This window comes from Lutra lutra, chromosome 9, assembly GCF_902655055.1.
Source record: "Lutra lutra chromosome 9, mLutLut1.2, whole genome shotgun sequence".
Taxonomy (NCBI): domain Eukaryota; kingdom Metazoa; phylum Chordata; class Mammalia; order Carnivora; family Mustelidae; genus Lutra; species Lutra lutra.
Window position 1 is genome coordinate 116,167,771 of NC_062286.1, and position 23,843 is coordinate 116,191,613.

At 45.9% G+C, this 23,843-nt stretch overlaps 1 protein-coding gene across 1 annotated transcript; it reads right to left on the bottom strand.

Annotated features, from left to right (window-relative positions):
- Positions 1–12,813: 12,813 nt before the first annotated feature.
- On the bottom strand, positions 12,814–23,582 carry C9H20orf202 (chromosome 9 C20orf202 homolog). Its single transcript, XM_047743642.1, has 2 exons — positions 23,424–23,582; positions 12,814–13,487 (listed from the first exon to the last, which is right to left on the bottom strand). Exons 1-2 carry the CDS (start codon positions 23,484–23,486, stop codon positions 13,254–13,256), a joined length of 297 nt encoding a protein of 98 aa, XP_047599598.1. The 5' UTR covers positions 23,487–23,582; the 3' UTR covers positions 12,814–13,253.
- Between the last annotated feature and the right edge of the window lie 261 nt (positions 23,583–23,843).

Here is a 23,843-nt window from a genome sequence, read left to right on the forward strand (position 1 = left end):
GCCGTAGGTATTGTCAGAGATAAATGAGACGAAGCATGTAAAGAACCTGGCAATAATAAATGCTCAAGAAACATCAGCTATTATTACTGTCATTATTAAAAAGATCAACCACATTGACCCACCCTTTAGGGACAGCAGTTATTTTCCTGCCTGGGAATATCACAGCTTTCAATAGCCAAAGACAATTGCTAGAACGTAATAAAAATCATTCCACAGAATAAGGATCCAAGGCTGGTTTCCTCCCTTGAGGTTCATAGTAAATACTAATAAACCCTGGAAGAACAAGGGCATCCAATATATAGGTTATTGATAACGTCCCAGGCTCCTCCTCATAGATTGTCTCATTTACTCATGTTAAATAACACCTATGCAACCAGGTACATTAAAAAAAATCTAATTGGCTTTATTAAACGATTCATGAATCAGGCAGCACCCCATCTAGGAAGTAGGAAAAGTACAAAGTAGGTTTTTATGGAAAAGCAGTGTGGCATGAGAGTCAGTAAAAGACAAGGTTTGTTTCAGGCAAGATTGCTTTCACTTAGGGGCAAGGGCAAGGGATCTTACTGTGCAGATTAACTCATCTTTTGCTGGGGGGGATGGAGAGGGTTCCTGTGGCAGCCTCAAGTGTACCCATCAGAAAATTCCTGACTGACCAGTTAAAACTACATTTCTGGGAGAGGTTGAAACTGCACTTAGCTCATTAAGTCCCAATTTAGGCACTCAGCCTAAGTGGTATAATTTTGGGCCTGGGTTTTCCTTTTTCTTTTATTTTAAAAAAGATTTTATTTATTTATTTGAGAGAGAGACAGAGAGTACAAGGAGAAAGAAAGGCAGAGGGAGACAAGGAAGCAGGCTCCCTACTGAGCAGGGAGCCCAATGCAAGGATTGATCCCAGGACCTGAAGATCATAACCTGAGCCACCAAGGTGCCCCTATTTTTTTTTTAAATTTGATTTATTTATTTGACAGAGAGAAAGAGAGAGCAGAAACAGGGGGAGTGTCAGAAGGAGAAGCAGACTCCCCATTAGGAGCAGGGAGCCTGTTGCAGGGCTCGATCCCAGTGTCCTGGGATCATGACCTGAGCCGAAGGCAGACCCCCACCCAACTGAGCCACCCAGGTGCCCCTGTGGTTTTTAGTACTCTTCAACCTCACAAGGTAGCTGTTAGTTTTCCCCATTTTGCAATAAGGAGATGACCCAAAAAGAAAACGTGACCTGTCCTGGATCACGGATCTGGGAATGGTAGAGACAGGATTCAAAGTCTAGCTCCCATTTTCCTACCTCGGGATGGTGTCACAGCAACCATTCAAGAGAATATCTGGAAGACAACCTTGATGCCCACCTCACCTCTACTTAATGTCAGTCCATCAGCAAGCCCACCCCTCACCTTCACACTACCACTTCTCACCACCTCTACCCAGCCCACCCTCATCTAAGCCACCTCCCTCCTGGAAAAGGTCCCCCAGCCTCCTCAGCAGTGTCCCTCATGTTACTTGCCTCCCTTAAGCCCACTGTCCGCACTGAAGCCAGAGCAGGCTTTGAACAATATAAATCAAATCACATTACAACCTGTATTCCTCCCTTAAAGCCCTCTATGTTTTCCTGTTGCTCTTAGAATAAAATCCAAACTCCTTCCTAAAAACTGCAGGGTCCTGCATAGTCTCCCCCTTATTATTCTCTCTCCATTTCATGCAGGTGGTTTTATCTTGACAATAGTCAATTTTCAGGTTCAGGGCCCTTGTGCTTGCGTGGGTCCCTCCAGGGCCCTGGATAAAACATAGCAATGTGTTCATCTGGGTGTATGTTTTTGTAAACATTGCAGAAGTAAGATATTTAACTGCAATCCTTTGAAGGTTGATGTCTCCTTCCACCCCCAGCTCTCCACCCATCCCAGAACCTTGGTGGCAGTGGGGTACCTGACGGATGTAGCTGTTAACCTTAAAAATATAAACTGCCAGTTATTATACCCGCCAAAGAATGAATACGCAGCAGAAGAACTGTAGGCATGTCCTGGGAACAGGTGAGGGGCATGCTTTTTTAAGGAGAAAGGGGGTAACTTGGAAAGGCTGTCATGACCTAAACTGGGAGTTTGAAATATGGTGGCTTTTTATTGGCTGAGCTGTTGCTGGAGGGATAAGGAAAATGTCTCTTCCTCCACCTGAAGAGTAGAGTAGTATCCATGTCCAAGGTCAAGTCTGGCTCTTCCTGCTGGGACTGTAACTGACTTGAGTAGTAGGGTGTGAAGCTCCCCCTGCCAAAACCTCCCCACTCCATTTTAGTGAGGTTCCCTGTTACTAATTTTCACACAGTTAAGGCAGAGTTGAGTCAGGCGTACAATTAATTTTGGCTCAGAGATGTTTTGGACTGAATGGTTGCATCCCCCCAAAGTTCATATGTTGAATTCCTAACCCCCGATGTGATGGTATTAGGTGGTGGGGCTTTGGGAGGTGATGAAGCCATGAGGGCGGAGTCCTCATGAATGAGATTAGTGTCCTTATAAAAGAGACCCTGCCAAGCCCTCTCACCCCTTCCACTAAGTGGGGACACAACGAGAAGAGGTGTCTGTGAAGTGGGAAGCAGGGTCTCACCAGACGTGGAATGTGTTAGCACCTGAATCTTGGACTTCCCAGCCTCTAGAAGTGTCAGTGGTAGTCTTATAGCAGCAGCCCAAAAAGACTAAGACAAGAGGGATCCATTTATATGGTTCACAGTTGTTTTTCTCTATAGTCAGGTCACTGCCATCCTTCTCAGTGTGGGAATTCTTCCAGGAGTACTCCTACTAGCCACTGCTGACTCATCCCGTACTGTGACACGAAGGTGCAAGCCATACATCATATTTGGGACCCAGCATCAAGAGTAAGTACATCGTGGGTGGAAAATAAGATTTGAAACATACAGAGCCAGAAGCTAGTCTATGAATAACGCTCACAGTCATCAGACATATTAAACTATAAGCAGAGGATTTGGTTCTCAGCAAAGCCTAGTTAAAGCAGACGTCCTTGCCCGTCAGAAATATAGTGGCAGGCAGTATAGGCAATTAAAAATGCACTATATGTTTTTTCTTCCTTTCTAGTAGGAATTGCACAAACTAGAAATATCGGGCTCCTGGGTTTATAGGCCATGTAGCAAACTCATGGCAGGATTACAAACAGCTAGTACATCCGTGCGTGAAGTTGGGTGTTTTGTGACCTCATCGCACTGTGTCATGTCTTTCTTAGCGCTTCTGCCCTAGCAATGTCTGGTGCTTACTGATAAAATGGCCTGCAGATCATAACAAAAGTAGTGATTCATTAAGAGGAATGGGTACATTTCAAATCAAAGTAAAACATAGACCTGGATTATTTAATAGTCTAGCTAATTTAAAGGAGTGAATTAGAAAATTCATTGGGAAAAGATTAAAATTTCTCCCTCGTGGGACACCTGGGTGACTCAGTGTGTTAAGCCTCTGCCTTTGGCTCAGGTCATGATCTCAGGGTCCTGGGATCGAGTCCCGCATCGGGCTCTTTGCTCTGTGGCGAGACTGTTTCCCCCCTTTCTTTCTGCCTGCTGCTCTGCCTACTTGTGATTTCTCTCTCTGTGAAATAAATAAATAAAATCTTAAAAAAAAATTTCTCCCTTATTTAACATGAAATACTGACAGGATAAAAAGTTCATCTTTTGGGGGTTGATTCTGACCAACTGGTCAAGGTGGGGTCAACTCAAGAGTACTTGCCATTGGTCCCTACTGTGCATAAGACTCACAGCTCGGACATAAAAGAAATTTAGAAGTTTTCCCAAATCTGACAATATTCTGAAAATTTTACATGGCATTAAGCTTTACAACTTAAAGAAAATTGTTTAAACTAGCCACAAAAAAAGTTAATCTTGTAAAGGCTGAATTATCTTCCTTTTCTACAAAGACAATAAAATCATTGTTTTATGACTGGATGATCAAAGAATACACAGCAAAAATGCAGAGAAAAATTATTATAGAACTATATGATGGAACTGATTATTAAAAATAATATTCAATGTCTCTAGAATGTATGGTGTTTGTGATAGTGGTCAGTTTTATAAGCTGTAATTTGTTATTTCTTCTTTTAAATATTCCCTTTCTAGCCTAGTTCTGTATTTAGGACTTGTATTCTGTTTCTTTAAGAAAAGAGTACCCTAGATTTTAAAAGCTTCAGGCCTCCACAAAACCTGGTCCTGTCCCTGTTCAACCTGCTTCCCCTTGCTTCCTGTCCTTAGCCATATTGGATTCCCTCTACACCCACCGCTTAGAAAAGTACCTGACACATAGTAATATCAGAAAAAATATCTGTAGATGAATGAATGACTCAGAAACTGGAATGCTAGAATGTTAAGTACGTGAAAACGTACATTTTGTCTGTTTGATTCATTACTACATTCCCACATCCAGAATATCGCCTGGCTTACAGCAAGTGCACAATTCAAATTTTTAAAAGTGAATCCAGTCCTATTCAACTGCAGATAATGCTTATTTCCATTGCCTCCAATTATTCCCAGTTTACAAAGCACTTTTTCAAAATCCTTTCCGCAGCTTGGAGAGGTGTCATTTTCATTTTAGAGTTAAGGTTAAATGGGGGATCAGAGGAGAAATGACTTGCCCTAGGTCACTCAGTCAGTGGCAGAGCTGAAATTCAAACCCAGAGCTCGAGGACCAGAAAACCTCATCTTCCGTGGTGCTCCCAGTAAGATGTCCCACACCAGGAAAGCAGGTAGTGAAGGAACCAGTCCTTACACCCCAGAACAGGCAGGTTCTGGAGGAATTACTCTGTGTGGACACCAGGTGGCGCCCATGCACAGAGTAGTTACCCCAGTCTGCCAGCCTGGGAAGGAATGCAAAAAACTGTCAAATATCAAACTTTGAACCGCTGGTTTAATTTGCTCTCGACTGTCCTGCATTTGCTTCCTTGGCTATTGCTCTTTGGTTCTTGATAGAAAAACGTGATCTTTTCCTTCTGAGTGGGGAGAACCCCAGTTCTCCACACCTCCTATGTGTTTCTCCTTTATTTATACATAGAACACTTTTGGCACTTGTGGTCATGAAAGGTGTGGTTCTCCGCCCACCCCTCTCCCCACCACTCCCAGCAATTCTCTATGATACCAGTTGGATGCCCTCGAATTTAACTCAGTTTTGACACTATCTACCTGGAGATCCCACAGGTGAAGGGCTTAGACCCACAGACTATTCTTCCCCATTTCAGATGTCCTTAGAACTTCTGTCTGGTTTGGCTACAGATTGGAGAATCTCATGACCCCTTCCCTGGTTCAGTTAATTTCATAGAATGGCTCACAGAGGTCAGGAAATGCTTACTTACCTTTACCAGCTAATTAAAGGATGCAGATGACGAGCCAGAGGAAGAGAGACACATAGGATGAGGTCTGGGAGGGTCCCCAGCACAGAAGCTTCTATTCCTGTGGCACTGGAGTATGTCACCCTCTGGTGCATGGCTGTGTTCACCAATCTCGAAGTTCCCCCAACCCCCTAGCATTGGGATTTCATGGAGGCTTCCTCACATAGGCACTATCAATTATGAGCTCCATTTCCAGCTCCCTGTCCTCTCTGGAGGATGGGAGTGGGGCACTGAAAATTCCAAATTTTGTATTCATGGCTTTGTCTTTTTGGTGACCAGCCCCCATCCAGGAGCCAGCCACCCAGGAGCCGACCAGAATCGCCTCATTAGAGCAAAAGATGCCTCTAGTGCTCTTATCACATTGGAATTTACAAGGGATTTTAGATGCTCTGCGTCAGGGATGGGGTCAAAGACAAATATTGGAACAAGAGATGATCCTAGAGCTCTTATCCCTTAAGAGATTACAAGGGACTGAGAAGCTCTCTACCAGGAACCAGGGGCACAGATCAATAAATATTTTCCATTATCTCACAGAGCCTCCGTTTTCTCCTCTGTCAAATGGGAATATTAATATGCGGTCCCTAGCCAGATGATATGTTTTGGTGTCTGTGCATAGATAGTCAGTAAGTATGTGTCCTCCTTCTGACAGGGCCCAAAGCACTCCCCAGCCATACAGAGTTTTTCTTTGCCCTAAATATTGGCCAGAACATGATTTCCAGAAGGGATGGGAGGGAAATTCCCTTTCGTTGATCACCTACAGCGGTAGCTGAAAAGTGACCCTCACACCTTCATCCCTGGCATTTGTGAATGTTACTTTACATGGATAAAAGAAGGGGGGGGATGTCTTCAGAGATGTGATAGAGTTAAGGATCTTGAGATAAGATTATCCTGGATTATTCTGGTGGGCTCTAGAGGTACTCATATATCCTCTTGTCAGAGGAAGGCAGAGGGAGAGTTCTCACACAGAGGAGAGGACCAGGGGAAGACAGAGCAGAGATGGGAGTGATGTGGCCTCAAGCAGGTCACCAGGAGGGCTGTGGCCACCAGAAGCTAGGAGAGGCCAGGAACACACTCTCTTCTAGGGTGTCTGGAGGGAATAGAGGTCTGGTTGACACCTTGATTCTGGTCCACTGACACTGATGGGTTCAGTGACACAGGAGCAGCACTGGGGCCTGCGGGTCTGAGGCAGGACAGGCAGGGGAAAGGCAGGACTCCACTTAAGAGCTGGGGCTCAAGAGGCGCTGGGGACACAAAACAGGTACCTGACTGAGGACACCAGATTCTGGGTCAGCTTCCTAAACATGGTGATTCCACAGGGGTTGTCTTAGGATGTGTCTGACTTCCCCTCCCACTCACAGTCCCTCTTGTCCAAGGGCAGGAAGATGGAGTACCTGAGCCCGACGTTTCTGCCTCCTCTCTCCTAGGGCAGCCCTCCTGCAACTGTTGATCAGAAGAGCCTGTCACCCCATGCATAAAAGCTCTGCTCGGGCAAGAGATACATCCGCCTAGACATTGAATGCCACTGCTGACCTTGACTCATTGTGTTGTTCTGGTCAACTTAGCTCCACTAAACCTCAGTTCCTTCATCCATAAAATGGAGATGTAATATCACTCTTGCAGAGCCATCGAGTGGATTGAGTGCAATAAGATCTTTACAGTATTTCATATGGTGCTGGTAGTTAGGGGGAGTGATTACCAATGAAAATGAATAGCTTACGTGGCATGTACACAGCCCTTATTAGATGGCAGGCACTATGGTAAAAGTTTGACTTTATCAACTCATTTGTTCCTCACCACAACCTCAGGAAGTAGGAAATACTATTATTCCCATTCTACAGATGGTGAAACTGAGGTACAGAGAGTCTAACAACTTGCCCAAGGACACATAATTAGTGACTAGGATTTGAACAGAAGCAGTGAGGCTCCAGGCTCCAGACTGATTTAAAAATGGTAGCTGTTATTTTTTTTTAAGGTTTATTTAATTATGAAAGAGAGAGTGTGTGTACATGGGGCAGGGAGAGGGGCCTAGGGAGAGAGAGAAATCTCAAGCACGCTTCATGCCCAGCACAGAGCTCGAGGTGGGGCTTAATCTCACGACCCAGAGATCATGACCTGAGCTGAAATGAAGAGTTGGACGCTTAACTGATGGAGCCACCCGGCTGCTCCAAATGGTAGCTGTTATTAATTATAATAGCTGAAATTTATGTGCCAAGGTCATGTTAGCACATTTCATTTGCTCAGTAGCCCATCAGGTAACTGTTATTATCCCCACTTGATCGAGGAGTAAACTGAGGCAAGAAAAGTGATTTGCCTAAAGTCACAGACCTAGTAAGTAGCAGACCTGGGATTCAAAGCCAGGCAGCCTGGTGTCAAAGCCCTCCCTCTTAATCCCTACATCATATCACTGTGTACAGATGACGAATGAGAAAGGTGGGGAGGAAGAGTCGGAGGGGTAGGGAAGAATAACCTACACTACCCTACACTACACTAACAACTTACAATGTGTCCAGGTGTCAAAATTTGAGCAGATCCATCAGATTCCCTCTGTAAGGACTTTGACGCAGAGATGTAGCAGGAGGGCAAATCTTTCGCGGTCACAGTGGAGACTGAAAAGATGCAGAGGGAAGACCAGAAAGTAAAACCCAGGAGGCATAGTTACGGGAAGCGGAAGGCACAGGGTAGAACCAGGATATAGCCCTGGTTCTCAGACTTGCGCTGGATGGTGGAGCAGCAGGTAGGGGCATGCAGACTCCGTCCCCAGGCCCCCATCCAGCAGCTCAGACTCAGCAGGCCAGGATGGCACCCAGGTGTCAGCATTTCAAACCCGTGCCCAAGGAGCTTCTGATGAGAGACCAATGAGGACTGGCTCTGACAGGGTGGACAGCTAATCTGTGGAGAGAGAATGGACGTGCATCTGGGGTGGAGGGGCGAGGGGGCGATCCCCATCGACTCCCTACCAGTCCCAGCCTTTTGCTGGGACAGACCACATGACCAAGTCTAGCCAATGGGCTGTGGGCAGAAGGGACACCTATGCCTTCTTGGCTGATGCGTCAAATAGCCAGTGACTGACTCTCCAGGTGTATCTCACCTGCTGTGACATCCCGTGACATCCTGGATGGTGGCTGGGTCCCTGAGCCGGAGCACATTCCCCAACCCACCTGCACACGTGGTGTGAGCAAGAAGTGGACACTGAGATGCCAGGGTCTGTCATAGTAGCAGAGCTGAGCCCACCTGTCAGTACCACGTTGTGGCACTGGAAAGCTGGGGACAACAGAGTGAACTTTTGTAGACCCAGGCATATCCTCCACTGCCAAGAGTTTCTGCTCCTGGATGGTGAGGACATTCTCCCTCTCCTATTATGCTGCCTGTCTCTACCGCAAGCCCCGCCTGAGTTAGTGCCTGGTCCTTGCAGTCCATGCCCCCCTTGAAAGATCTCTGGCCCTTCTGGTGTGCTGGTTTTAAATCATGCCTGCCAACTCTTTATGCCCTCCTCTCAAGAGGCGGAGTTGAATTCTCTTCCTCTTGAATATGAGCTGGTCTTAGTGTCTGACTTCTGCAAGGAATGCAGAGCGGTGACATGGTGTGACTTCTGAAGCTATGTCATAAAGGCCATAGAGCTACCCTCTGACTGCTTGGATGCTTGTTCCTGGCACCAGCCACCACTCTGTGAGGCCACATGGAGGCAGCCCGTGTAGATGTTCCAGCTGACAGCCGCACGTGAGATCCCCGGCAATAGCCAGTAGCCGCTGCCAGGCACACGAATAAGGGACAGCCACCATCTGACTGTACCCACCTGGGGGACCTGCGGCAAGGGCCACCAGCTGAGCCCCGCCAATCCCCAGAAATGTGGGCAATATGATCTACTATAATAAGGACGGGTTGTTGCAATAGTAAAATGATTGTCATTGTTTTAAGCTTGGGGACAGCCTGTGGCCCACGAGAACACAGGGCCCTGCACGGTGTCACACCAAGCCCAGGACTGGAAGCTGGCACCACACAAAAGTGAGCCTCTGATCATTTCTCATCAGTAACAGTGTAAGTCCTGAGCTGCCTGTCCTAACCTGCCCTGGCTATCGCATCCTGAATGGTTCTTCTTCTTGCTCCTCATTTTTTAGCTTCCAACCTCGTCTTTTTTTTCCACACCTCTGTCCCATCCTCTCCTCACTCTTGGATGCGAGGCTTGGGTGTATAGTCTTGTTCTGCTGCTTTAGCAGAGAAAACACTGGATTTCCCTTTCTGAAACCATGGCCCCACGCTCCCTCTGGTGCTTACTGTCTGTTCTGAACATATGTGATTTCCAGCCCAGCCCTCTAGGAGCCCATGCTGAAGGTGCCACTTCCACTCCAAGCCTCCATGCCCCACTAAGCTTGGGCTGAGTTTGCTCTGACCGGGCATCAGGAGCTGAACCTTGGTTCCAGATGTGGGTTCTTGGAAAACAACATATACCCTAGCAGAGGAGACAGGCTCAGGGGTACCAGGTCTATCTTCCTAGATTGGTAGAGGGACACTTGGCAGGGGTTTTTGGTCTGGGGGGCCCAGCTGTGGGAAGCTGGGAGGGGTGGTGGGTGCTGGTAGTTGACACTGGGCTTGGGCATGGCAGACCAGTGTCCTTCGCTTTACACGGATGGGCAGATATCTCGCTCCACGATGGTTGCCAACAAGCTTGTCTATCTGTAATAGTCACAGTTTCACAAGTCAGTACATAATCACACGACAGTAACGACAAGTTGCCATTTATTAGCCTTTCCAATGCCAAGTGCTGGGTCAAGTGATTTCTATGCATTTTTTCATTTAATCTGTACAATCATCTCAGGAGGCAGATATTAACTTTTTTTTTTTTTTTCCAAATGAGATAACTGAGGCTCAGAGAGGTTGAGGGACTAATTGAAAAAAATGAGTCGGGATGCCTTGGTGGCTCAATCAGTGAAGCATCTGCCTTTTGCTCAGGTCATGATCTTGGGGTTCTGGGATCAAGTCCTTAATGGGACTCCTTGCTCAATGGGGAGCCTCTTCCTCTACCTGCCACTCTCCCTGCTTGTGCTCACTCTCTGTTGCTCCCTCTCAAAAATAAATCAATAAAATCTTTTAAAAAATAAGGTAAATAAATGGTGGAGCTGGAATGAGAATTCAGGTTAACAACCAGGTTTATAATCAGAAGCATGCACGTTAAGATCACACTGTGATACCATTTTACACCCACTCTCTTGGCAACAATGAAGACTGATAACATCAAGTGTTGGTGAGAATGTGGAGCAACAGGGACTCTGAGACACTGCTTTTGAGAGTGGGAGTGTCCCACTCTGGACAATAGGTTTCTTGTAAACTTGAGCGTTCACCTACCTCCAGTTCAACCCTCCGTTACACGCCCTAGAGAAACTCATGTTCCTGTGCACCAAGGGACATAGACATCAGTGATCCCAGCAACACTGGTAGGACTAGCCAGAGCTGTGTCAGTCAGAAACAGGCAGGGACAGAAGTCACCTCAGTTATTTAAGGGAGAAAATTTAACGTAAAGAATTGTTGGGGCGCCTGGGTGGCTCAGTCAGTTAAGCGTCCTACTCTTGGTTTTGGCTCAGGTCACGATCTCAGGGTGATGAGACTGAGCCCTGTGTCGGGCTCCACACTCAGAGGGGTCTGCTTGAGATTGTCTGCATTCCCCCCCCCACCACACACAGCTCTGCTCTTGCTCATATGTGCGCTCACTCACTATAAATTAAATTACATTAAAATTTAAAAAAATTGCTAACTAGGTATAAAGTTGTTAACTAGGTGACTGAAGGGTTATAAAAAGAACTCAAAGATAGAATGAAGGTAGCGCCAGGGCTGAGGATAAAAAGAAAAGCGACTGAAATTATTAACATTTAGAAACAGTGGAGGAGCCCTGGGGAGTAAACTTCAGATATTCGAGAAGGGCACTCTGCTCAGCTGGGGCTCGTGTCTCACCCACCCAAGAAGGTCCAGATGTGGCAGGAACCAGGCTTTAAGGATGGAGGTTCAGGCCATCTGGAGCTGGTGTCTCTGGCTTTGGGAGAAGGGCCCTTCAGGGCTGGGACCTAGAACCTTGAGAAGGGAAGAGCTGCTGTGAGAAGAAGCCCTCCTGGCTGGTGCTCCCAGGACCTGGGGCCCACGGCAGTTGCCAAGAACTGAGATGAAGGAGCAAGTTCTTTCTCTCTGCTCTAGCGGTGTCCCTACAGCCTCACCTTGCTTGTTGGCAAAGACTCACAAAGTCTACCCCAGAGCAGCTGGTTAACACAGAAAGGTGGTTTTTGGGGTCCCAGTCCCAGCATCACAGAACAGGTATTTTTTTTAAGTATTTATTTTTAGCTGTGATAAAACATAGCATAAGGTCAATGTTACCTTTAGACACTAACTCCCCATTGTCCCCTCCCTGAGCTCCTGGCCACCACCCTTCTACTCTCTGTTTCTATGGATTTGACTACTCCAGTTGCCTCATATAAATGGAATCGTACAATGTCCTTCTGTGACTGGCTCCTGGCACTTAGCATCATGTCTTCAAGGGTCACCCATGTTGTAGCACATGCCAGAATTTCCTTCCTTTTCAAGGACCGACATTCCATTTCATGTATATACCCCATTCTGTCTACCCACTCAGCTATTTATGGACAAATACTTTTTTACATTATCAAATATTGTATTAAAATCCCAGGTTAATCTGACTATAAACATTGTACATAAAACACTCCTCCCCCCTTTGCCTCTGTATACAATGGGTTTACTTTTTCAAAGCCATAAAAATGATATTCTAACAACATGCAAGTGGATTTTCCAAAAACAAAAGTCCTACCAGTAACTGGACCATCTTAACATGAGGCTTTTTAAATTTTCGGCTGTCTTACTTAAAGTCTTTCTTAGGCAGATAGAGTCTATCAAAGTGATGAGGCCAGCAACCCACACAACTGAGAAAAGACTGGGTCTGTGGTCACAGAGCTATTGCTGTCAACCCTGAGTGAGCAAAATGCCCTTTTCTTCAGCATTTCTCTTTGCATCTTTGAACATCCGGACTGTGTTCCTCCCGATCCTTTCTGTTACACAGGAGGGCAACCCTCCTCAAATCGGCTTAAGCAAAACCTAAAGTGTGTGTGGTGGAGGACGGCAGTCATGGGACTTACAGGTTTCTGTCACTGGAAAGAATGCAGAAGTAACAGAACTAGGGCCTGAAACCAGCACCTTCCTCTCTGCCAGCTCTCCATGGCCCTCCCTCCACCTCTCTTTCCTTGCTACTGAGCTCAGGTCTTCTTCACCCGGCAGGTGCATGTGGCCCTTGCAACTCCAGTGGCAAGAACGTCCAGAGAGGGATCACAGAGAAGGATCCCAGAGAAGGGCTGTGATTGGCTCTGTTGAGTCACATGGTCCCCGGTTGGGCCAATCAAGTTGTTAGGATGATCGCGAGATATTATTGGCCAGGCCTGGTCACATGCCCATTGGTAGGGCCAGATTGGTAATGGGGTCTGTGGCTTTCAGACAGAGGAAAGGGGAGGCCTCCTGGGAAGACAGAAAACAATTGCGGAGTCACTATGATGGGGCGGGGTCTGTTTTTCACCATAGTAACAGGAGACATCCTGGGCACACACTGAGTTCTTTCTCTGTTCTAATGATCACCTTGAGGAGATCGCTGTCCTGGTGCTGGCCAGAGGCCAGTGTTTGAGAAGCAAGTCAACATCTGATACCTTATTTGTGACTCACCAAAAACCTGGAGGAGCAACAGAAGAGTTGAGTGACAGGTTTAGGGATACACCGTGGATGACGGCAGAGAAGAACCCAGAGCCCTGGCTCCCTGACTCCCACTGCAGTGCTCTCCCCCCAGCAACATCACAAAGTTTGGACAAGTGGTGGGAAGGTTCAAGCGGGGGGGGGGGGGGGGTCAGCCCAGCCAGTTAAGGGAGGGAGCTTCGTCTGCTGTCCGCCCCTTGGAGGAGCTGGGCGAGCCTCTTGGTAGAGATGGGAGGACGGCCCCTGGTTTCAGAGCCTGCTCGAGCTCTGACGGGGGACGTCCCTCCACTGGACCTGGAGTCCTCCCAGTGGACACTCTCAGTGCGCAGCTCCTCCAGGACACTGTGAAGATGCCTCAGTGTGAGCAGGAGTCTCTGGTCTTGAACTTGCATCTCTGCCTAGGAGAGAGAATCAGTGTGAGGGGGCTGGGCGTTTCCCAGAAAACTTATTCCCATCACAGTCTCATTGGAGACAGACCCACAGCCTCACAGAAGTCATGTCCACCCAAGCCTCAGTTTCTTTATCTGCAAAGTGGAAAGCAAACTTCTTACCTTTCAAGGCTCTTAGGAGGACTAAATGAGCCAGTCTATGTTTTAAAATATGAGATGCTCCAGGCGCCTGGGTGGCTCAGTAGGTTCGGCCTCGGACTCTTGATTTGGGCTCAGGTCATGATCTCAGGGTCATGGGATTGAGCCCTGTATCCTGCTCTGTGCTCAGCATGCAGTCTGCTTGAGATTCACTCACTCTCTCCCTCTCCCTCTGCCCCCATACTCACACACTCTCTCTCAAATAAATAAATCTCTAAAATATGAGATGCTCAACTACCAAGCCCTGTGATCATTTTCATCATCATCATCAAATGTTATTCTTTTTTTTTAATTTATTTTTTTTATATTTTATTTTTTATAAACAGATATTTTTATCCCCAGGGGTACAGGTCTGCAAATCGCCAGGTTTACACACAGCACTCACCATAGCACATACCCTCCCCAATATCCACAACCCCACCACCCCTCTCCCAACCCCCCTCCCCCCATCAACCCTCAGTTTGTTTTGTGAGATTAAGAGTCACTTATGGTTTGTCTCCCTCCCAATCCCATCTTGTTTCATTTACTCTTCTCCTACCCCCTCAACCCCGCATGTTGCATCTCCTCTCCCTCATATCAGGGAGATCATATGATAGTTGTCTTTCTCCGATTGACTTATTTCGCTAAGCATGATACCCTCTAGTTCCATCCACGTCGTCGCAAATGGCAAGATTTCATTTCTTTTGATGGCTGCATAGTATTCCATTGTGTATATATACCACATCTTCTTTATCCATTCGTCTGTTGATGGACATCTAGGTTCTTTCCATAGTTTGGCTATTGTAGACATTGCTGCTATAAACATTCGGGTGCACGTGCCCCTTCGGATCACTAAGTTTGTATCTTTAGGGTAAATACCCAGCAGTGCAATGGCTGGGTCACAGGGTAGTTCTATTTTCAACATTTTGAGGAACCTCCATGCTGTTTTCCACAGTGGTTGCACCAGCTTGCATTCCCACCAACAGTGTAGGAGGGTTCCCCTTTCTCCGCATCCTCGCCAGCATCTGTCATTTCCTGACTTGTTAATTTTAGCCATTCTGACTGGTGTGAGGTGATATCTCATGGTGGTTTTGATTTGTATTTCCCTGATGCCAAGTGATGTGGAGCACTTTTTCATGTGTCTGTTGGCCATCTGGATGTCTTCTTTGCAGAAATGTCTGTTCATGTCCTCTGCCCATTTCTTGATTGGATTATTTGTTCTTTGGGTGTTGAGTTTGCTAAGTTCTTTATAGATTTTGGACACTAGCCCTTTATCTGATATGTCATTTGCAAATATCGTCTCCCATTCTGTCAGTTGTCTTTTGGTTTTGTTCACTGTTTCCTTTGCTGTGCAAAAGCTTTTGATCTTGATAAAATCCCAATAGTTCGTTTTTGCCCTTGCTTCCCTTGCCTTTGGTGATGTTCCTAGGAAGATGTTGCTGCGGCTGAGGTCGAAGAGGTTGCTGCCTGTGTTCTCTTCGAGGATTTTGATGGATTCCTTTCTCACATTGAGATCCTTCATCCATTTTGAGTCTATTTTCGCGTGTGGTGTAAGGAAATGATCCAATTTCATTTTTCTGCATGTGGCTGTCCAATTTTCCCAACACCATTTGTTGAAGAGGCTGTCTTTTTTCCATTGGGCATTCTTTCCTGCTTTGTCGAAGATGAGTTGACCATAGAGTTGAGGGTCCATTTCTGGGCTCTCTATTCTGCTCCATTGATCTATGTGTCTGTTTTTGTGCCAGTACCATGCTGTCTTGATGATGACAGCTTTGTAATAGAGCTTGAAGTCCGGAATTGTGATGCCACCAACTTTGGCTTTCTTTTTCAATATTCCTTTGGCTATTCGAGGTCTTCTCTGGTTCCATATGAATTTTAGGATTATTTGTTCCATTTCTTTGAAAAAAATGGATGGTACTTTGATAGGAATTGCATTAAATGTGTAGATTGCTTTAGGTAGCATAGACATTTTCACAATATTTATTCTTCCAATCCAGGAGCATGGAACATTTTTCCATTTCTTTGTGTCTTCCTCAATTTCTTTCATGAGTACTTTATAGTTTTCTGTGTATAGATTCTTAGTCTCTTTGGTTAGGTTTATTCCTAGGTATCTTATAGTTTTGGGTGCAATTGTAAATGGGATGGCCTCCTTAATTTCTCTTTCTTCTGTCTTGTTGTTGGTGTAGAGAAATGCAGCTGATTTCTGTGCATTGATTTTATATCCTGACACTTTACTGAATTCCTGTACAAGTTCTAGCAGTTTTGGAGTGGAGTCTTTTGGGTTTTCCACATATAGTATCATATCATCTGCAAAGAGTGATAGTTTGACTTCTTCTTTGCCGATTTGGATGCCTTTAATTTCCTTTTGTTGTCTGATTGCTGAGGCTAGGACTTCTAGTACTATGTTGAATAGCAGTGGTGATAACGGACATCCCTGCCGTGTTCCTGACCTTAGCGGAAAAGCTTTCAGTTTTCTCCATTGAGAATGATATTTGCGGTGGGTTTTTCATAGATGGCTTTGATAATATTGAGGTATGTGCCATCTATCCCTACACTGTGAAGAGTTTTGATCAGGAAGGGATGCTGTACTTTGTCAAATGCTTTTTCAGCATCTATGGAGAGTATCATATGGTTCTTGTTCTTTCTTTTATTAATGTGTTGTATCACATTGATTGATTTGCGGATGTTGAACCAACCTTGCAGCCCTGGAATAAATCCCACTTGGTCGTGGTGAATAATCCTTCTAATGTACTGTTGAATCCTATTGGCTAGTATTTTGGCGAGAATTTTTGCATCTGTGTTCATCAAGGATATTGGTCTGTAGTTCTCTTTTTTGATGGGATCCTTGTCTGGTTTTGGGATCAAGGTGATGCTGGCCTCATAAAATGAGTTTGGAAGTTTTCCTTCTATTTCTATTTTTTGGAACAGTTTCAGGAGAATAGGAATTAGTTCTTCTTTAAATGTTTGGTAGAATTCCCCCGGGAAGCCATCTGGCCCTGGGCTTTTGTTTGTTTGGAGATTTTTGATGACTGTTTCAATCTCCTTACTGGTTATGGGTCTGTTCAGGCTTTCTATTTCTTCCTGGTTCAGTTGTGGTAGTTTATATGTCTCTAGGAATGCATCCATTTCTTCCAGATTGTCAAATTTGTTGGCGTAGAGTTGCTCATAGTATGTTCTTATAATTGTCTGTATTTCTTTGGTGTTCGTTGTGATCTCTCCTCTTTCATTCATGATTTTATTTATTTGGGTCCTTTCTCTTTTCTTTTTGATAAGTCTGCCCAGGGGGTTATCAATCTTTTTAATTCTTTCAAAGAACCAGCTCCTAGTTTCGTTGATTTGTTCTATTGGTTTTTTGGTTTCTATTTCATTGATTTCTGCTCTGATCTTTATGATTTCTCTTCTCCTGCTGGGTTTAGGGTTTCTTTCTTGTTCTTTCTCCAGCTCCTTTAGGTGTAGGCTTAGGTTGTGTACCTGAGACCTTTCTTGTTTCTTGAGAAAGGCTTGTACCGCTATATATCTTCCTCTCAGGACTGCCTTTGTTGTGTCCCACAGATTCTGAACCGTTGTGTTTTCATTATCATTTGTTTCCATAAATTTTTTCAATTCTTCTTTAATTTCCTGATTGACCCATTCATTCTTTAGAAGGATGCTGTTTAGTCTCCATGTATTTGGGTTCTTTCCAAATTTCCTCTCGTTATTGAGTTCTAGCTTTAGAGCATTGTGGTCTGAAAATATGCAGGGAATGATCCCAATCTTTTGATACCGGTTGAGACTTGATTTAGGACCAAGAATGTGATCTATTCTGGAGAATGTTCCATGTGCACTAGAGAAGAATGTGTATTCTGTTGCTTTGGGATGAAATGTTCTGAATATATCTGTGATGTCCATCTGGTCCAGTGTGTCATTTAAGGCCTTGATTTCCTCGTTGATCTTTTGCTTGGATGATCTGTCCATTTCAGTGAGGGGAGTGTTAAAATCCCCTACTATTATTGTATTCTTGTCGATGTGTTTCTTTGATTTTGTTATTAATTGGTTTATATAGTTGGCTGCTCCCACATTAGGGGCATAGATATTTAAAATTGTTAGATCTTCTTGTTGGACAGTTCCTTTGAGTATGATATAGTGTCCTTCCTCATCGCTTATTATAGTCTTTGGCTTAAAATCTAATTGATCTGATATAAAGATTGCCACTCCTGCTTTCTTCTGATGTCCATTAGCATGGTAAATTCTTTTCCACCCCCTCACTTTAAACCTGGAGGTGTCTTCGGGTTTAAGATGAGTTTCTTGTAGGCATCATATAGATGGGTTTTGTTTTTTAAAGATTTTATTTATTTATTTGACAGACAGAGATTACAAGCAGGCAGAGAGACAGTCAGAGAGAGGAGGAAGCAGGCTCCCTGCTGAGCAGAGAGCCCGATGTGGGGCTCGATCCCAGGACCCTGGGATCACGACTTGAGCTGAAGGCAGAGGCTTTAACCCACTGAGCCACCCAGGCGCCCCGGGTTTTGTTTTTTGATCCATTCTGATACCCTGTGTCTTTTGATTGGGGCATTTAGCCCATTAACATTCAGGGTGAGTATTGAGAGATATGAATTTAGTGCCATTGTATTGCCTGTAAGGTGACTGTTATGGTATATTGTCTCTGTTTCTTTCTGATCTACTACTTTTAGGGTCTCTCTTTGCTTAGAGGACCCCTTTCAATATTTCCTGTAGAGCTGGTTTGGTATTTGCAAATTCTTTCAGTTTTTGTTTGTCCTGGAAGCTTTTAATCTCTCCTTCTATTTTCAATGATAGCCTAGCTGGATATAGTATTCTTGGCTGCATGTTTTTCTCGTTTAGTACTCTGAATATATCATGCCAGCTCTTTCTGGCCTGCCAGGTCTCTGTGGATAAGTCTGCTGCCAATCGAATATTTTTACCATTGTACGTTACAGACTTCTTTTCCCGGGCTGCTTTCAGGATCCTTTCTTTGTCACTAAGACTTGTAAATTTTACTATTAGGTGACGGGGTGTGGACCTATTCTTATTGATTTTGAGGGGGGTTCTCTGAACCTCCTGGATTTTGATGCTTGTTCCCTTTGCCATATTGGGGAAATTCTCTCCAATAATTCTCTCCAACATACCTTCTGCTCCCCTCTCTGTTTCCTCTTCTTCTGGAATCCCAATTATTCTAATGTTGTTTCGTCTTATGGTGTCACTTATCTCTTGAATTCTCCCCTCGTGGTCCAGTAGCTGTTTGTCCCTCTTTTGCTCAGCTTCTTTATTCTCTGTCATTTGGTCTTCTATATCGCTAATTCTTTCTTCTGCCTCATTTATCCTAGCAGTGAGAGCCTCAACTTTTGGTTGCACCTCATTAATAGCTTTTTTGATTTCAACTTGGTTAGATTTTAGTTCTTTTATTTCTCCAGAAAGGGCTTTTATATCTCCCGAGAGGGTTGTTTTAATATCTTCCATGCCTTTTTCAAGCCCGGCTAGAACCTTGAGAATCGTCATTCTGAACTCTAGATCTGACATATTACCAATGTCTGGATTGATTAGGTCCCTAGCCTTTGGTACTGCTTCTTGTTCTTTTTTTTGTTGTGAATTTTTCTGCCTTGTCATTTTGTCCAGATAAGAGTATATGAAGGAGCAAGTAAAATACTAAAAGAGTGGCAACAACCCCAGGAAAATATGCTTTAGCCAAATCAGAAGAGATCCCAAATCGTGAGGGGGGAGAAAGGGGATAAAAAGCGGTTCAGAAAGAAAAAAAAAAAAAAACTATTAAAAAAAGAAAGCTGATAAAGAAAATATATAAAAAGGTAAAAAAAAATATATATATATATATATATTAGATAAACCATTTAAAAAAGTTAAGAAAATGGTAAAGGTTAAAAAAAATTAGCAGAAGAAGAGAAAAAAAATTGAAAAAGAAAAAAAAATTAAATTAACTGCAAGGCTAAAGAATCATGGGGAGAAAGCCATGAGTTCCGTGCTTTGCCTTCTTCTCCTCTGGAATTCCGCCGCTCTCCTTGGTATTGAAACTGCACTCCTGGGTAGGTGAACTTGTTCCTGGCTGGGTTTCCCATTGATCTTCTGGGGGAGGGGCCTGTTGTAGTGATTCTCAAGCGTCTTTGCCCCAGGCGGAGTTGCACCGCCCTTACCCCGGGCCGGGCTGAGTAATCTGCTCGGGTTTGCTGGGTTTGCTTTCGGGAGCTTTTGTTCCCTGAGCGCTTTCCGTAGAGTTTCGGAAGACGGGAATGAAGATGGTGGCCTCCCGGTCTCCGGCCCGGAGGAGCCGAGAGCCCGGGGCCCCACTCCTCAGTGCGCCCTCAGAGAACAGCGCCCAATGACTCCTGTCACCCTGGCCTCCGGCCGCGCTCTGAGCTGACCGAGCCTGCGACCGGTTCAAGGTAACCCTGAGCTTAGAGCTCACTCCTCGGCTCTCTCTGTAGCCGGCTTCCCCGTTCTAATACCGGTAAGCTCTGCGACACTCAGACACCCCCGATCCTTCTGTGACCCTGCAGGACCTGAGGCCGCGCTGACCCCTCCTGGGCTTCACCCCGGTTAAGCCTCTGGAGCGATGTCCCTCAGCGGAACAGACTTAAAAGTCCCAATTTTGTGCTCCGTTGCTCCGCCACTCCCCGGGAGCCGGCCCCTCCCCCCGCGGTCTATCTTCCAGTCACTTTGGATTCACTTCTCCGCCAGTCCTACCTTTCAGAGAGTGGTTGATTTTCTGTTTCTAGAATTGCTGTTCTTCTTCTCTTCGATCTCCCGTTGGATTTGTAGGTGTTTGCAATCTTTAGATAAGCTATCTAGCTGATCTCCCGCTACCTGAAATAGTCTCAGCCTGCTACTTCTCCGCCATCTTGACTCCTCCCCCTCAAATGTTATTCTTATTTACACCCTCACTGTATGCTTTAATTCTCACTGCAACAAACAAATCGCTTTATTGGAATAAGGTGAAAGTGACTTCATATTAAAATAAAGTGTAGTGCAATCTACCGGCAGGCAGGAACCCTTTGCAAATTATTAACATATATTAATATGTTATGTGATCCTCAACATAAGGCCCAGGGAACCCTTGGATCCCAGAAACATTCAGGGGTTCAAGGAGGTAAAAAAGACTTTCATTACAATACTAAGATATTATCTGCCCTTTTATCCTTTTACGAGACTACAGTGGAATTTTCCAGAAGGCACATGATGTGTAATGTGGTATCTGATGGCAGGCAGAAGCAGATAGGAGAATCCAGCAGTTTTCTATCATAAAGAGTTTACCATTGTTCTTTTTAAGTGCATTAAGTAAACACTAAAAATGTGTCCTTCATTCCACACTGGTCACATAATATGACGTTAAAACTTTCCGTTTCCAACTAAGTAATTCTCACACATGATCCAAAATTGAGAAGCTACAAAAGAGCCTGTGGGGAAGTTTCCCCCACTTCATTCCACCCCCTCCAGCAACTCAGTCTGCTTCCCAGGGGCGCCTCTGGGAACAGCGTCCCTTCTGTCTGTCTTTCCAGAGGTAGTTATCAACATTATTTTCCCACTAGAATAGCGTTTTTTTTCATGACAAACTAATTACTTCACAGGTGTGAAGATAAAGGCCATTTCCTACATGCCAGCAGAAGTCGGCCGTCCAACAGAGTAGATGGAAGGAGGGAGAACCACCTCCCGAGAATGCCGGGGGCTCCCCAGGCTGCAATGAGTGTGGTAGCAGGGCCACCCCTTCCCAAATTCTTGGGAAAACATTAAGTCTGTGTTTTCTCAATTTTAGGGTTTTCCTCCCACATATTTTTATCTTTCAACCTTTAGTGCCAGCTCTGGGCCCAGGCTCGCAAGAATGCACCCAGCGGGGAAGCAGTGGTAAGGGAGGTGGGAGACTCCATGCCCTTGGAATTGAGGGCCGTGAACCCTGAGCAAACTGGCTTCCCCAGGAGGGCGATATCCCATCTCATGGGGTGAGAGAGCTCTGGGCTCAGTTTGCTCAAGTTCTGTATGGAAAGTTCTTTCCTGCCTCTGAATGAGTGCCACTGAGTGCATCAGACTGGTTTGTCTTGTCACAAGATGGTGCCAGTTCTCTCCCCTCTTTTAGATCCCACCAGGTCTTTGGGGCTTCCATGATCCCCATCTTATAAGGGAGGGGAGAGCATCGGACTTTGGTCCATGGTAGTTCAGTGTTACCGATTTGTCCCTTCTCCTGCATGAAGTCACTGCCCAATATTGATCCTTCCCTGTCAGTCAAATGGAGCCTCTTGGCTGGGCTTAGGTGCCCTTAAGGAGTCAGGTAAATCCCATGTGATCGAGGACAAAACGGGCTCGCCTGGGCAGTGTACAAGCTGGCATCCGTAAGTGGAAACTCAAGACTCCCATCTCTTGGCATCATGCGGAGGGAGGTGCTTGACCCTGGGAGTCTATGCCCTATGTGGGCTTCCCCCAGCCCTGCCTTGTTTTCCCTCTTCACATGGTGAGAGAGAGGGAGACCTTATCAGGTGGATATTGGCCCTTTGGGTTCAGGCACCAAGCAGACTCAGCGTGGGAGCCCATTGTTTAGGGGAGCATGAGAGAGACCCCTGTCCAGCCTCTGGATCCCTGTGGATTGTGAGAAGCTGTCCCTCCTGCTGCAGGAGTCCCCTGGTCCCCTGAGAAGTCCTACTGGGTCAGCCCTACCCACTAGGGTGAGGATAGGACTGGGTCCCAGCTGGGTCACCTGGCAACCGAGAAAGGTTGTCTTTGGATAATTCCATGGGTCTCTCCCCTGAGAAGCTGGACTATTGGGATCCAAACCCTGGGTGTTTTTTGAGGTTCCCTGAACCACTTCTCTCTTTTGACTGCTATCCCCATGCACTTTGGGGGGCATTCCTCTATTTTTGGACTTGGAGAAAATGGCACAAAGAGGGGCATAAAGCTGGGCTTCTTCAGCAGTCCCCAAGGGACCAAGTAACATAACCCAGAAATTCAGGAAAGTTGAGGCCTATGGGGTGGGTCTCTACCACAAGGAACAGGAGACAGGAGTGATCTGGGCAGGCAGAGTTCCTCTTCTTCCCTCTCCCCAGGTGCAGCTCCCCTTCCATCCCTGCAGAGAAGCCTCTGGCCAGGAAAACCAGCTGCTGAAAGAGCGCCGGGCCTCTTGAGGCCCCTTGCAAAGTGGTGGCCTGCTTAGTCGCATGGTACGTGGCCTCACATGGCACTACCCTTTGCTGCCACTCCCTGTTTCCTCCCCTCTCACTGTCTGGGCTGTCTCTCCAAATAAATCATTAGTACCCCAATCCTTGTGTGGGCTTCTGCTTTCTAGAGGGTCTGGGTTAGGACAGTGGGTGTGCTCCATGTCGTCCTGGGCAATGGTGGTAATAGCCAAGCTGACACGAAGTGCATTACACCTGCCTCCTTCCCATACTAGTAAAATAATGCCGGCAGTGTTGGTCCTGTTGTCATCCCCATTGTATAGTAAGGAAACTGAGGCTCACAGAGGTAAGGCCACTGGCAGAGGCCACACAGTAGCAGAGCTGGGTGCACTCCCAGGACGTGGTGTGATTCCAAGGCCAGTCTGGCCGCCACTGCACCCAGAGCCGCCTCCTATATAGGCCATGACCTACTTATCCCAGCCCCGGAGACAGCCATTGTGTGCCTTATGGTTGGTATCCCCGGGGTGGCAGGGTGGGGGCCGCAGGACCTACACCCTTGCTGCAGCCTCTGCCCCAGCTGGGGGGGTCCGAAAAGGGAGGGTCCCAAGGAACCTGGGAAGATATGGAGTGGAGTGATCAGGTAAAAAGAAATGCAAAGCCTTACCAGCTCCTTTCTCAGCCACTCCAAGGTCTGCCCAAGACTTGCGGTTGGCTCTTGTGTTTTCATCTCAGTGTCCTTGGAGGAACTGTTGACGTTGACCTGCTGATGGGCCCGAGGGACCTTTGATTTATACGGTCTCCTACCTGCTTCCGGGAGGGAGCAGGGTCTGGCTAAGTCACTGAGGATGGATTTAATGAGAGCAGGATGTGGCTTACGGTGGAAAAATGTGGGTTTTTTTTTTTTTTAAAGGGCTTCAGTGCTTTGAACAGAATAAGGAGGGAGGGAGGGAGACCATTGGGATATGGGCACCTCAGTGCCCAGTGGTTCCAAAGTCCAAAGTCTGGTGCCAACAGGATCATAGTGATTGTAAAGCTTTCAGTGATAATATTAATATAAAATTAGTATGTTAATAATAAAATTAAT

Coding starts and splice junctions, on each gene's coding strand:
- C9H20orf202 (XM_047743642.1), bottom strand. CDS start 23,486: ATGAAAACACAAGAGCCAACCGCAAGTCTTGGGCAGACCTTGGAGTGG. Junction 13,488..23,423: donor AGTGGCTGAGAAAGGAGCTG/GTAAGGCTTTGC, acceptor TCTCTCTCCTAG/GCAGAGATGCAAGTTCAAGA.